General features: G+C 42.3%; 1 protein-coding gene across 2 annotated transcripts in view; it reads right to left on the bottom strand.

The window, feature by feature from the left end:
* Positions 1-13,157, bottom strand: part of GSPT1 (G1 to S phase transition 1) — a 30,459-nt gene extending 17,302 nt beyond the window's left edge. Inside the window, exons 1-5 of one of the 2 annotated variants that reach the window (XM_055409513.2) lie at positions 12,492-13,157; positions 2,798-2,842; positions 2,638-2,679; positions 1,711-1,935; positions 629-662 (exon numbers count right to left, since the gene is read on the bottom strand). In XM_055409513.2, the coding sequence (XP_055265488.2) occupies positions 629-662; positions 1,711-1,935; positions 2,638-2,679; positions 2,798-2,842; positions 12,492-12,852 (707 nt within the window). In that variant the 5' untranslated portion in view covers positions 12,853-13,157. Of the gene's footprint in view, positions 1-628; positions 663-1,710; positions 1,939-2,637; positions 2,680-2,797; positions 2,843-12,491 lie in introns of both variants that reach the window. The other variant, XM_055409512.2, reaches the window with a different exon arrangement.
* Between the last annotated feature and the right edge of the window lie 2,506 nt (positions 13,158-15,663).

Here is a 15,663-nt window from a genome sequence, read left to right as displayed (position 1 = left end):
CGTCAGTGAAAATTCCAGCCCATAATCAAAAAATATACACTCTCCTAAAACACAACATCAAATGGGCCTGCCACCTCTTTCCACAGTCTTAGATAAGAATTCCTGTATAATAGCCTGTTTTAGGATCTGTTGTAGAAATTCTCAGCAGTAACTGGCAAATTTACTGATTAAGATTACTTAACAAAGCAAGACAGTGAAGATATGACCTCTAGACCCTCTGTTATCCTTTAAGATAACAGCTTAAAGAAATGCATCTACTTTGGAGAGATTAAAAAGATGTTTTAATTAAAATATTTTTCAATTCTAGAACACATCACTAAACATCAACCATGGCATTTTCGTACCTAGATACCGTCTATATATGATTAATAAAAAAGCATGTTAGCCAGACACTCTGATTAAATCCACATATATTCAAGGAGTTAATGAATGAGGAAACACCAGGTCCCCCAGATTCATTATTCCCAAGAAAATTATATTTAAAACAAAGTAAAATTCTTATAATCTAGGGTTCTATATTACTTTTTATTAACATATCTAAAAGACAGCTTTTAGAAATACATTTAATTAAGGTTTCATGAGAGTCTTACAGTGATAACAAAAGGTATTTAACAAAAAATATACTTACATTATTTGTCCTCCAATGGTTGACTTGCCAGCGTCTAAAAGTAACAACATGATCAACAACAGGCAAACTATAGGTGTAGTCAAACCAAAACATAAGGACTATATAGAAACACAACCAAAGGCCCATTTAACATACCTAATAACAGCTTGCAAAAGCAACTGCAAAGAATAAAATCTGGGTCAGAAGCCCTGGTTAGTTACCTTCTCCTTGAATCTAAGATCCCCCCTGCAGTTCTACAGTGACTTTGGACTATTTTACTGATAATATGAATTACCCAAGGGGAGTCTCAGAAGGAGAACAAAAGTAGCCAAGACCCCTGAACTACATTTAGGTAGTCTGCTTTGCGCTTTTAGCCAATATAGGTGTTCCTTTACAAATTTCAAAGGAGTTCTTGCTACTAAAAAAAGCAGAATGGTGTATCATCAAATTCCAAAGAAGGCGGAGATAAGAGAAGGAAAGAAACAGGGGCTGCTGCTGCTAAGTCACTTCAGTTGTGTCCGACTCTGTGTGACCCCATAGACGGAAGCCCACCAGGCTCCCCCGTCCCTGGGATTCTCCAGGCAAGAACACCAGAGTGGGTTGCCACTTCCTTCTCCAATGTGTGAAAGTGAAAAGTGAAAGTGAAGTCGCTCAGTCGTGTCCGACCCTTAGTGACCCCACGGACTGCAGCCTACCAGGCTCCTCCATCCATGGGATTTTCTAGGCAAGAGTACTGGAGTGGCTTGCCTTTGGGGCACATAATTGTTATTTTCTTCTCACACAAAAAAAATAGACTTAAAAAAAAAAACATTAACTAACAGATGTTATAACATGCTGAGCCATCACCAGTGGCCTACAGACCAATTATGTATCACATACAAATATACTTATTTTCTTCCAGCTACCATGCCACCACAACTTCCAAGAATACACTGCTGGCAATGTTCTGCCAGCTAAAAAATCTACTGAGTTAAAAATCAAGACATTTTAGATTAATTTAGTTCAGTTTCACTAAATACTTCCAGTAGCTAAATAAGGTGTTCTCTGTCTGATGGAGTCAATAACTTTGGTCATTTCTTATCATTGCTACAAGTACAACTTACCTACATGCCCAATGAATACTACATTTACGTGTTCTTTCTTAGGAGCACCTGGCGGTGCAACCACAGATTTAGGTTTTGGTATCTCCTCTTCCTCCTCCATCATTTCCTGGGCACTTTCCTCGGTGGGCCTTCCATCTCCCAAAGAACCACCATCTGGATCTGCTTCACTTATTTCTTCTTTGTGCTCCCATGATTCTTCTGGGGACATCTCTGTCTCCCCATTTTCTACTGAAATAAAACAGTTTAGTATTCTGAAAAAGGTTTATCATCTATCTATACATTAAAACACAGATGCTTTTAAACAACAAACAGAACTTAACATATTCAGTTCCATACCCTAACATCTAGTGACACACAAGCAAGAAAATCTCTTTCATAACAGAAACAGACAAGCTGGCCTCACAGGTGACATAAGAGCTCTGACTCAGATTACGAGAGACTATTTTAATGGAGCTTCATCTTCATAAGGACGAGCAAAATATGAACAGGACATCTAAGACTCCTAACGGCCCAATTATTCTGGCATCAAGATGTCCTGTCAGAAAAGGGGAAGTTCAAAATCAGAATACAAAAAAATGCGAAAAGATTTAGATTTCTGTTTTTCCTTCAGTATCAATGTTATTAAACACCTTGGGAATATGGAAACCTTAAGGCTAAGAAATTTACAAAAAGGAAGAAAATTTTTACAAACGTAAATTAAGTACACCTATTCAAATAGCATTTCCTCCATTTGATTCTTTTATATTTGCCATTACTAAATTTATCATGGCAGTGTTAATGCCCCATTAGCTCTGCTTGCTAAATCCTAATGGCGAAGACTCAGTTTTCAATGTAGGCATTATAATAATGATAACACTGACATTTGTACCTTTAATCTTGAGACTGAGTTTCATATTACTGTATTAATAAAGTCAGAAATTTTCTTACCTATAGGTTCTGAAAGGTCCATGCTAACAGCTGAATTTGAACCTAGACAACAAATTGAGATATAATATATATTTACAAAACACTATCTAGATTTACATATCACAGACAATTTAATGCTTTCTCAATTAGTTGTTCAAAGAGTCACATCATAGAAAATTACCTTCACACAACAAAGACTGTTCCTCTTGAGAAGATTCCACAGGTGCTGTTTAACAGAAATAAGCTCTATTAAAAATTGAGACCTATACATCCATTTTACTTATCTTTTAAGAAACAGGAAAAACAGAAGTTCAATAACAAAACAAAAACCTCAATAATTCAGAACTATGACAACTAACCCAGGCTTTCAAATTACAAATCTGTTTAACCTAAAAAAAATCTACCAACTACAACCAATTTTAAAACATTTTCAGTAATTGACATGTATTCACAAAAGCATGTTTTTCTGACTCTACTTCATAAACTTTTCCTTTACAGATACTGTAAAAGTAACCTGCAGCCCAGAACAGATCAAATTAGATTTTACTCAACAAATACACATTACTATTCTAGATTCTCTAACCCAAGAAGTAATGATTAGTCCTTGTTAAGATTCTATAATGCATGTTATCATCAAGATCCTTAAATAAATTCTATTTGATACCAATAAAATGAAAAGGACATTCGTATAGTCTCTGGAATGTATCCAGGCCCTTACATCATCTCAGAAGAAGTGGTTATAATGATGCTAGTTTTGTCCTACATTAGAATTCTAAGGTCAAGCAATAACCCAGTTTCCACAACTATCACCTTATAAACTTTATGACACCACTGGAAGAAATGTATGTGAAATATACACTAACACCCCAATCCATGTTTACTTTTTATACTTAATACTCCAATACCTAAGTACTCTTGCTTTAAAGAATCTATAAGAGGCAAAAAGACATCAGAGAATTTGAAATCACATGAATCCTGCACACCAAGAAAGAACTTAACCTGCAAGATTCACATTTAAAATCAGTGTGCAATCTGCCTCCTTAGCACAGTAGGCAGAACATCAGTCTCATAAAATCAGTGCCCAGGAAGTATTAACACCCGTAAGTCAACAAGAAGCTTGGGGCCCAATCTCCAATAACATGAAATGCTGAAGAAAGTTAATTCCTGAGAGTTCCCTGGTGGCCTATTAGGATTCCAGGCTTTCACTGCCACAGCCCTGAGTTCAGTCTCTGCTCAGGGAACTGAGACTGCACAAGCCACATGGCATGGCCAAAAAAAGAAAAGAAGGAAAGAAAGAAATTCCTGTCCCTGAAAGGTCAAGGGCAACCGATTTTTTTTGAAGAAGGAAGAGACATGCCAAGTGTGACTTAGGGAGATCATTCTATGGTAGTACACAGATGAACCAGAGAGGTAAAGATACCACCAGTCAGAAAGACCAACACTACTTACAAGAAAGTATGCCATCAGAACAAACGAATGGTACAACCAGAGAAGGAGTTCAGTGCAAAGATAAAGGGAGCGAAGATCTGACAAGAGCAGGGAGGAAGAATGAAAAGTCTAAGATGACCCCACCCTATGTGATTAGCAGGGTATTTTAACAGGAACTGGGGGAAAAAATCCTTTGAACTCAGTCCACAAAGTGAAAGGAATTGTACTTCAGATATGATAGTTTTTTGTTTTTTGTTTTTGGTTTTCCTATTAAGAAAAGTTTATAGGTAAGATAAGGAAAAATTACTCAATTTTCAGAAAAAGTCAAGTTCATATGCCACCTTAGGGATGGAAGAGGCAGCACAGGGTAGTAGCAAAAGGACAGAACTGAGCTGATTCCTGGCTTGTCATTTGTTAGTTTTCAGATACAATTATTTCACTGGAGTCATGAAGATGTCATGCCATCTGCCAGACAGGATTAAATGAAAGAATAATTTGTTTAGTTATAAAATAACTCGTGGCACCTAGATACTCAACAAATGAGTCTCTACCTCCTAACATGGACTGAGTATCAATTCTATCAACTAACATGTACTGAGTGTCTTTTATGGTCTAGACAGGGATTAAGAAGCATTCCCCAATCCATATAGTGCTGGAGGCAGGGAGGGAGTTGGTGGCAAATTACCCTAATTCCAATTAACCTTTATTGAGCCCTTATGTGCTAACTGCTGTCTCTCCAATTCCCCTGAAAACCCTATGAAATAGACAACGACCATCTAACATTCTGATGGTATCAGACTCAAGTAGGCTTTTTCAAATTATATAAGTACCATCCTCCCCTTCCTCAGATGGCCTCTGTTGAAAATCACTCAGAAAAAGTGAATTGAGTAAATAATGATGTACATATATTCTAAGGCAGGAAAGACTAAGATAACTAGTATAGTAGACTCTTCTGTCACTTACTAAAATAACCCAAACTGCAACTGAGCTTTATAAAATGAAATAGTATGTACACCTGACCATCTAGTTCTGTTAAACTTACAAATACACAACATGCATTAGGCTGTAAGGCACTTCTGACAGTGACATCAGTCATGAGTTCACCCCCATGGGTGCATAATGCAAAATCTGTTCATGGTTTTATTTTTCAAGGTGTCTTACTTTTATTGAATATTTGTCTTAAGTTTATAAAACTTAGAGACAAAGTACCAAAAGCAATCAAGTGCTTAATATACACCTAATGATATGCACTCAGACCACAGAAGACATTATAAACTTACTGGTAATGCTAGTTACATTTGCAAACTGATGTTTTTGGAATTAATGAAGCAGAAAAATCACATATAACAAGATGTTCCTTAAATTTAAGCTTCTCAGTATCGTTGTACCCAGGCTTTACACATTCATGCAAGCCCTTCTTGTTCATTTTACTCTGGTCTTATTCACAATGCACATCACATCCAGATTTTACTGGCTACTATTAATTCTGGGCTTAGAATTCTACTAGACCCAAAGTCATTTGTTCATGGTTAGCAAACAGGGTTATTAACGCTTGATTTCTCAAGTCTTGCACAGTTCATACCTATCAGTGAAAGAGAAGAAAACCCTCCCAAGGAATGAAATTATGGTTTCATATATTCCAATGGTATCTCCATGTTCAGACACACATTCTTATCAAGTATTCGAAGGAATGATTCTAGTAAAGTAGGAACATTATCAGAGTGTACAAGTGATTAAAACTGCCACACCCTAAGTTAAAAGGAGAAACTAATAATTGTGGTGAAATTATTACAATTTTTAAAACAAGATTTTACCAAAAGACAGCCAGGCAAAGAATAATGCCTGTGATCTGGGGCTTAAAACTTCTAGTTAAATATGATCACGGTGAAGTAAGCCAGTCACAGAAGGCCACATGTTATACCATTCCACTTCCATGAAATATTCAGAAGAGGTAAATCCAGAGAGGCAGAAAGCAGATTGGTGGTTACCAGAAGCTGGAAGGAAAGGGGAATGGGAAGGGAGGGCGAAAATGCTTTGGAACTAGACAGAGGTGACAGTTTTTACAACACTGAGAATGTTTTAAATGCCATGAATTGTTTACTCTAAAATGGTTAATTTTATGTTATACAGATTTTTTTAATATAAAAAAAATTTAAAGATACAATCATGGATCAAAGGACTTCAACATGGCAGCTCCCATTTTGCCAGCTTACAGTAAGGACAGCACAAGTTAGTCAAGACCATACATGTGGCAGGTAATGAAAGCTATGTTTAAATTTAAGCTACATATTTTAAAACATAAATGATGACCAATTCTCGAAAAGTGCTTAATCCATCTGTTTCATAAATCAGCAAGTTAAATTTGCACTGCTTTAGCTATAAAACCAGTCTCTATTCCCCTTTACACACTAAAACAGCTATTTATAATACCATCTTAACTAAAATATCTTACTCCTGTTAGTTCATTAAATGATGTGTTCATTAAAGAAAAATAAAAACAACTTCAGTGCTCTCACAGAAGTAACAAGTGTCCTACACTGCATGGATCTGAGAGAGAGTGTGACAATTCTGAGTTTCTACAAAGATAGAAATATCTGTGCTCTGATGATAGTCACTAGCCACATGTGGCTATTAAGCACTTGAAAGGCAGCTACTGTGACTGAGGAACTGAATTTTATATTTTAGCTTTAAAATTAAACACCCACATGTGCAGTTCTGGCTCCTCTGAAGGAGTCACCTCAGTTGCCCTATGAACTTGCCTTATCTGGTTTTCCACTTTGCCCTATTCTCCAACCACTCTCCACCTGAAGGGCTAATGAGCTGGCCTAAGACATGACCCTCTTTCAATTATAGATCCACCCACACACACAGCTTAGTTCTTGTTCCTTAGGAGATTATGGACTTCTAGAATGACTGGTTTTCTGAAACATGGAGACTTTTCTCTCTACTTTGTCTCCACAGGTTGGCACAGTGTACTGTATAGAATAAATACACTTAATTTTTACTGAATTAACTTCAGCAGTAGGGTTCAGAACAATTTTATATGTGCCAATTTTCTAAGGGAGTTAGAGCAAAAATATCGAAGAGATGTTAAAGAACTGTTTGACTAAGGAACTAAAATTCTCTGGCACACAGGTGACCACACGGTCTCACAAAAGCTGAGGCATTTTCTCCCAGACAACACTGGAAAATAGTAAAGGCAGACATCAGAAAGAAAAGAATGCAGAACATGTACAAGGGTCCATGGTTTTGCCTTAACTACCTAACCCTCTGAAAATAAAAAGGCACAATGTTACAGATAGTTGTGATCACAGCTGTTTATTTTACATCATTTCCTAAAATGTATTAAGAAATAATTTCAAGATGTTACTTTAAATTAGAGTATTGCCGAGCTTCACTGGTGGTTCAGTGGTAAAGAATTCGCCTGCCAATGCAGGAGACATAGGTTTGCTCGCTGGTCTTGGGAACTAAGCCCATGCACTCCACAACTACTGAGCCTGTTTGCTGCAACTGCTAAAGCTCGTGAGTCACAAGAGAAGCCACTGCAATCAGAAGCCTGAACCGCAACTAGGGAGTAGCCTCCACTCACAACTAGAGAAAGGCCTGCACAGCAACAAAGACCCAGCACAGCCAAAAAATCATAAAAATTTAAAAGTTAGAGCATTGCCTACTTATGACATACATGTACCCAGCTGCTGCTGAGAAAGAACATGGAGACAGTGCTGTGGTGCACAAACTCATAAGCCCAGTTTTTGAAAAAGTGTCTCAGCCAAAAGATCGTTTAACTGCAATTTCAAGGAAACAACTAATGGAGTTACTATTACTAGGATAAGCTTCGAAATCAGATCTAGGTTCTAATCCCAACTCCTCCATTTATTCATGGATGTCACGTCCCCTATTTATTTAGCTCCTCTGAAACTTAATTTTCTTATCTGTAAAAATAGGTCATCAGTATCTATACCTCAAGCGGTTGTTGTGAAGAGCATTTTAACCAAGTGGTAACTGCTCAACAAATTTATTACAGTAAGCATTTCAATGTCCAATAATGATTATAAAAACTTTTAAGAATGAAATATAAGACAGGCAAACAAAGCAAGGCTTAAAATCTGTTCTCTACAATATTTCCCAACACGCCATGATATGTTTTCATCATCTTTTCATGCAGTACAATTCCAGAAAAAAAGCAAAAAATAAAAGAAAAAAAAAGCAGTGACTAAAACCTGCTCAAAAATTCCCATGGGAATTCCCTGGCAGTGCTGCAGTCAGGACTCCATGCTTCCACTGCAGGGGGAACTAAGATCCCACATGCGGCAACGTGGCCAAATAAATAAAAAATCAAATTGACTCCCAAACAAAGTTTCTAACAGTTGAAACAGCTGCTCAACATGGTGCAGCCCTAGTGGATGCCCTCCCTAGTTCCCTGAACCCCCAAATCTGAGCCACTCCACATGTAAAATCATGAAACGAGAGCCAACACTGAATGATCTCTAATAATCAGTATGACACGGTAGGAAAAGAAATAATATTCCAGGAACAATACTTTCCCTGATCTCCTCAGCCCACTTATCCCATTCACTGTCTCATCTGAAAAGTCCTTTCTATTACAATTGTTACTGCAGGCATTCAGTCACAAGAAAAACAAATGTCTCGGGGCAACCGTATCTACCATCTCTTTAAACTTAACTATCAATCAACTGGTATTCTTTAACATAAAAAGTGTAAGAGCCCTTCAGGACAAAACGACTATTACTTTGAGTCTGTATCTTATCCGCCTGCCAATGCAGGAGACATGGATTTGTTCCTGGATTCCCTGGAGAAAGAAATGGCAACCCACTTCAGTATTCCTGCCTGGGAAATCCCAAGGATAGAGGAGGCTAGCAGGTTACAGTCCACAGGGTCGCAAAGAGCTGAACATGACTTAGTGACTAAAAAACAACAAGGATTTACGGAGGACTGCTGGTTTTAGTCCATAGCCATTTCACAATGGCAGTTTTGAGAGGCAATGAGGGAGGGATGATAGAACTCTATACCATTACTTTAGAAACTCTGGCCAAGTTCTGTGGCCTGTTTTGTGTTCCCCCCAAATTCCTATGTTGAAATCCTAATGCCCAAAGTAATGGTATTAGGTGGGGTCTTTGGGTGGCCTTAGACCATTAGGGCAGAGCTTTCATGAATGGGATTAGTGCCTTTATAAAAGAGGCCCCCAGAGAACTCCCTTGCCTCTTCAGCCCTGGGAGGACACAGAAAGCAGTCAGTCAGCAGTCTGTTATCCAGAAGAGGAAAGACAGCCCTCACCCAACCAGGCTGGCACCCTGATCTCAGACTTCCAGGCTCCAGACTGTGAGCAATAAACTTCTGTTATTTACAAGCTACCGAGTCTACAGAATTTTGTTATAGCAGCCCAAACAGAGCAAGACACCAAGCAATCCTGATGAACACTGCTCAACTTGTTTCTCATTTAACAATAAAAAAGACTGACCTTGGTGCAAATTTGAACTGAAAATAAGTACATTCGATTATAGAAAATGTTTGTTCTGGCACACACAAAACTTGTCTACATTTTCATTCATATGAAGGACTCTAAATGACCATTACTTAGCCATTTTACTTGGATCTGGAGAGAACTGTACTTAAATGAATTACATGTAATTACACTTGCATGGGTTCTACTTAATCATTTCTTTGGAAACTTATCTTAAAAATTTTCAGAGATCCAAGGTCAACACTGAATCCCAAGCTGTGACTCAGGATATCCTATAGCACGATTAACCAGCAGCCTGCCAGTGAAAGTGGAGGACTTTTTGTGCAAAAGCATCTCCCCTTACCGGTTGCTCCAAGTACCACTGGAAAAAAAAAAAAAAGGAAGCAAGAAAAAGAGAAAACTAGCCTTCTTTCCGGAGAAGGCAATGGCAAGCCACTCCAGTACTCTTGCCTAGAAAATCCCATGGACAGAGGAGCCTGGTGGGCTACAGTCCATGGGGTCGCACAGAGTCGGACACGACTGAAGCGACTTAGCAGCAGCAGCAGCAGCCTTCTTTCAGGAGAATGACAGATATTCATCCTACACACGTATATTTTAAAAGCTGTTAATTCTAGGGCTTCCCTGGTGGTCCTGTGCTTAAGAATCTGCCTGCCAATGCAGGGGGCCTGGGCTCAATCCCTGGTCCAGGAAAACACCACAAGAGGTGGCGCAAGTATAAGTCCCTGCACCACAACTACTGAGCCTGCGGGCCGAAAGGCCCTGCTCCGCAGCAAGAGAAGGCCCGCGCACAGGAAAGAAGACCCGGTGCAGTCATAAATAACTAAATAAAGGCGTTCATGAGAGTGCTGTCTCTAGACTCCTTCAAGAGCTCTCCTGGTATCCAGTTTAAAAACACATCCGCCAAGTTTTAGCTATGACTTAACGACAGAAGAAAACATGCTAGCCCTACAGTTGATTTCCTTACTAAAAAATACTTGCACACTTTATGGGCTTCCCCTTCACAAATTTCAACCTAAGTGCCATTTCAATGTTTTCCCTGCTTCTTCAAAACATAGTTCTTTGCTCTTATGCTTGTATAATCTATGGGCCTGAATTTATGCTGGAACATGCAATCCAACAGTGCCACATTAACTCTGGACCATCCATTCTTTCCCAAATAGACATCCTACAGAGGATGGATAAGTTGTTGTTTTAATATTAACTGGCATTTTGTAGAAACAGCTAGTAAGAGTCAGTAACACCAAAATAGGTTTCTGATTTAAAAAAAGGATAAGAAAAAACTGACCATAATGTAGGGATCCCTAAGGTAGGGACAACTACCTCCCTACACGTTGTACATCTCCAACTTCTGGCAGTGTCACAGAGGAAAGGATTAAAACTTCAAATCAGCATATAAATATCAGGAAGAGAAAAGACAGTCCTTCATAAGAGGCAATGCCTACTCATTCAAGAATGACCACCCTTCCAGACCACTTGATGACTGGCTGATGGCTACATAGGTTGGAAATGGAGTCCTAGGTCTAGTCACAGTGATACTAGTAACTGCAGATTTACAAGGGAGGGTCAAAAAAGAAAATGGCCAGATAAGAGCAGACTGCATGATAAGGTTTGGGGAACTAGGCACTTTTAGGAGTTGGTAAGTGAAGGAGTTTATGTAGACCAAAGGAGTAAGCAAAGTTAAGCTTCTGTTTAAAGGGAAAACACCAACAGCTTCACACAAGTAAAAGAAATACCAGTCAATAAAATAACTAAATCCAACTGTGTGCCCAAAAGCATTTCCCCAAACTCTCTTTTTGCCTCGAGACAGAAAACTGCAGGCAAAGTTTCTGAACAAACTAAACTCCTAGAGCACTTTTACAATGTCTACCTATCCAAGAAATAGGACAACAAAGAACTTCAGAGAGGAATCAAGTTCACTCATTTGACATTCCTACAAAATCAGTACCTGAAAACATGCCATCACTTAAGCAGCCCCTTAGTACAGGGAGATTTTTGAAGACTTAACTTGAAGTCACAGAAAGTCACTCGACTAGCCATGGTCAAAACTGCATATGACCCGTAAGAAGTTTTAACATATGCTCAGGTGTCTGAACAGACTAACTCCTGACACAAGAACACAGAGAATGAGTTACACCAAGCAACCTGAATGAGGCAAACGATTTTTAACGCAATAAAAATTCTAAACGTGTCATCAACTAAGGGGAAGAATCCAAGCCCCACTTAAGAAAAAGGGCACACGGATCAACGTCATTTCCTACACAATTGAATGTTAAGTGAAGAACTCTAACTTTGGGACACTCTGTTAACTTCACAACCTTACAAAATGCTAAGGATCTATTGACAGCCAACAGTTTCGGCCCGGTGGCAGGGCTGCAATGCATCCTGGGATTCCTTCGGGACTGTTCGGGTCCGTGGACATTCAAAACGTAATTACACTTTGGATAACAGGCATTGCACCGGGGGAAGCTCTCTAGCCTAGGCCCAAGGTGAAGGGAAAACGTGAGCTTTCGTCCGCCCCAACTCCTCAGCGCTCTCAACGCCCATCCGGCCGACTCCTGGCTCCATCTGTCCTGGCTTCCAGGCCTCGTGGCACTGACCCGCTCTCCGTCCCATACGGTTCCCACTTCCCAGCGGGTAACTGCGACCCCTGCGAGGGGCGGTGAGAGGCGGACCCCAGGCCCCACCGGTGCGCCCCGCACCCTGCTCCCGCCCCCCCCGCCGCGGTCGCCCCACGCAGGCCGCCTCCCCGGCCCCGGGTCGCCCCACCCAGGACAGCCGGCGCCGCTGTCAGCGCCCCACGTGCCTCCCGGCCCCACGGCCACGCGTTCCTCGCCGGGCGAGGCGCGCCCCCGACCCTACGCCGGGCCCCGTGCCAGGTGGGCTCCGGCCCTCAGGCCAGCTGCCCCAGCCCTCGCAGCACGGCTTCCTCCCGTCCCGGGGGCTGAGCCGCGTCCCGGCCCTTTACCCGAAGGGCCTCCCGCGCTGCTGCCGGCTCCGTGGTTGTTGGCGGCGGCGCCAGCTGGAGATGCTGGCGATTGGGCCGGGCCCCGCAGGAAGGACGGCACGAACTCGGCGGCGTGGACGTTGGGCACGAAGGGCTTGGCGTTGACGTTGAGCTGCCGGCTGAAGGCCGCGCTGAGGTGCTCACGTTGGGCCTCGGTCGCCGCCGCCGCCAAGGGGCCGCCGGCGCCGCTGCACGGGCCCGGCCCGGGAGCTTCCATGTCCGCCTGGTCCCAGCAGTCGGGCGCCGAGTCGCTGCTGCTGCTGCTCCCGCCGCCGCCGCCGCCGCCACCGCCACCGCCACCGCCACCACTGCCGGGATCCATGATCGGGGGGGCCGTGTGTGTGGTGAAGAGAGGGCGGGAAATGGAGGCGGGGGAGACGGGCTGGGGAGGAGCAGGCCGCGCTGACCCAGGAAAGCGGCAAGGCAGAAGGGCCGGGGGCTAGTGGCACACTCCCCGGCGTCGTCGCGGCGGCAGCTCAAGTCCCGACTCGGCACTCACGACGACGACGGCGGCGGCGGCGGCGGCGACTCAACCCTCCTCGTGTGTGCGCGCTGATCTCCTCCCACCCAGCCCCAACCACCTCCGACAGTCTCAGCGCCAACCCCAGGCCCGGCGCGGATTGACCCCTCGCCGCCACCCGTACCTTCGCCTCGGTAGTTCTTGGCCCCGGGCGACCCAGTTTCCGCTTATGAAGCGCGACAGAAGGAGGAACTACGAATTCCGGCAGCGCCCGCGCGACCCCGCTGCGGTTTTCCCGGGGGCCGACGGGAGTCGGAGTTCGGGGCCGAGAGCAACCGGAAGCGGCGCCGGCTCCCGGCAGGCAGCGCGAGGAGGCGGAGGTCTGGTTGCCGCACGGCTGCCCCACCTGTCACCGAGTGGGGGCGGGGGCGGGAGCGAACCCCGGCGCGACTCGGCGCCGGGCGGCGGACCGCGAGCCTCTGAGGTCGCGGGGGTGGCCAGTTCCGTGCTGTTCTGCACAGAACGCGGGAAAATGGACAGCAGTTCCAAGGTGGAGAGAAAAGCCTTCACCTCCTGAAAATCGTTCCCTCCTCGTCTCACCAGCCCTCTGCGTTCCCTGCCTCACAGACATCCTACCCCGTTCTCATTCCACCTTCCTTCTCCCTGCCCCCAGTCAGAATTTGCCCTACATTTCAAAGACGACTCAGGGCGTCTTTCATTTTCTGTTTTCATTTGGTAGAAGAGATCATAAAACTGTGAGCCATTACCACTTAAACTGCTTTGTGGCTCATAAAGCCCAGCCCGGCAGAGGGGATTATTAACTGGAAACTTACAGTGACTCACTGTCTGTATGACTAGTCATTTAAAGCCTTCACTCAAACTTTTCCATCCCTTCCTCCTCTCGGCCAAGGGCTTTGTAAATTAAATAGAGGATTACCATAGTGCATGATGTAACCAGCTAGTCCCACCTAACAGGGTTATTTTTGTGCTTCATTGTACACCTTCCGGTGAAGTGATTATATTTTGAATGGCCGAATTTGCTCAGGTTTTCCCGAAGTACTTTATTGACTGCTGCCAGTTGCCGTTTGGTAAACATTGGAAAAGGAAAAAAAAAAAAAAATCTATATATATATATATATATAGATCCAACTGCTTAAAGTAGGAAGGTACCTGTTAAGTTTTCCTGTAATTCACCCTTGCAGAGCCCAAGGCCGAGAAAAACATATTGTTGATATTTTTCTCCAAGAAGTCTAGACAGAGTGCAACTAACCAGCTCAATAGAAATTATGGCGTACAAGCGGGAACACAGAATGTTTCTTAAGAACCTTATGTGAAGATCCCAAATCTAGACATTAATTTTAATTTTAAATGTCTGTTTTAAGGATAAAAGAGGACCCAGCCTAATGAGACAAATCAAAAGCAAAGCTGTCAGTTACCTTTGAGAGCGACTACTACTTTAAACTGGTTTGAAATTGTGTTTAATATGAAATTAGCAAATTTGCTGGTTGCTTTGTTTCTTTAACACATAACACTTGGGAAATTGAACCCTATAAATGTAAAGAAACCAGAAACCTCAATTATCACAAGGCTGGATTTAAGCTTCTGGACAGGTCTGTGGTTCATGTTCCCTGAAATTTTCTGGACCTAAATTTTTCCCTCCCATAACAGAGGATTTATTCCTCTCATTAATACAAAGTTCTGGCTACAGCCTATTAATATAGTTCTCTGAAGACCTCATTGAATCTTTTATGTTCTGCTTTAAACGTGGTGTTAAGTAGATTGTCCTCAAGTTTACAGAGAATTTATCAATGATTAATGTCAAAACCAGACCTTCTTTCATATATAGGAGGCCACCTTTGCTGTTGAATCAGTCATAAGAAGAAAATACAACGTATCCAAAGTAAAGTGCCTGAAGTGCCCTCACAGTCAAGATTTGCTCTCCCCAACCTGCTCCTGAGAAAATGTCAACACAAGCAGCTGACTCAGATAGTGAACCACAGTGTCCTTCTCCAACCCCATGTCATTGGATACCACACTTCAAGAAGAATCAGCCTGAGGGCACTGGGTGATCACTCTGATAGGTTAGTTCTTCACATCCAATTAAATCAGCAGTTTCTTCAGTGTATTTTTCCTAGGGATGAAGAAACTACCGAGACTGCAGCTTAGAAAAGTTGATGTCATTATGTCATTGATGTCCCTGAATAGGATAATTATTCAGGAAAGAATCCACTCTATTGGTTTTCAAAAGCCCTAAACCTGCCTGGGTAGAGATACTGGTCCAAGCAGAAAAGGAAGAAGCTTTTATTTTTTTCTCTTTTTAAATTGAGGTGTAATTGATTTACAGTGTCTTGATAATTATCGTGTGCTAAGATTGAGCAACTTGAGGCTAGAATCTTTTGTTCATCTTCTTTATAATGCTCAGTATAATGCCTGGCATAGAAAACATGCTTAATAAATGTTAGATGAATGAATGGCGGAATCTGGGACAATACCGCCCTTTTACACTCGTTGGGGCTATTGAGACACAGGATTCTCAACTTTAAGAGTTAGTTTTCCAAGGACAACCTGGTAGTCCCTGTGATGCACACACAAAGTTAGTTGACACCGAGAGGAATCACCCTAAGGGCCCTGCAGTTGGAATATGGAATAACTCCAAACTGTAAACAACCTTAA

This window comes from Moschus berezovskii, chromosome 27, assembly GCF_049115385.1.
Source record: "Moschus berezovskii isolate FMDL1 chromosome 27, NW_MosBer_1.0, whole genome shotgun sequence".
In the NCBI taxonomy this organism is placed as follows: domain Eukaryota; kingdom Metazoa; phylum Chordata; class Mammalia; order Artiodactyla; family Moschidae; genus Moschus; species Moschus berezovskii.
The sequence above is the reverse complement of the archived record's forward strand: the minus strand, read 5'-3'. Positions and strand labels throughout refer to the sequence as shown.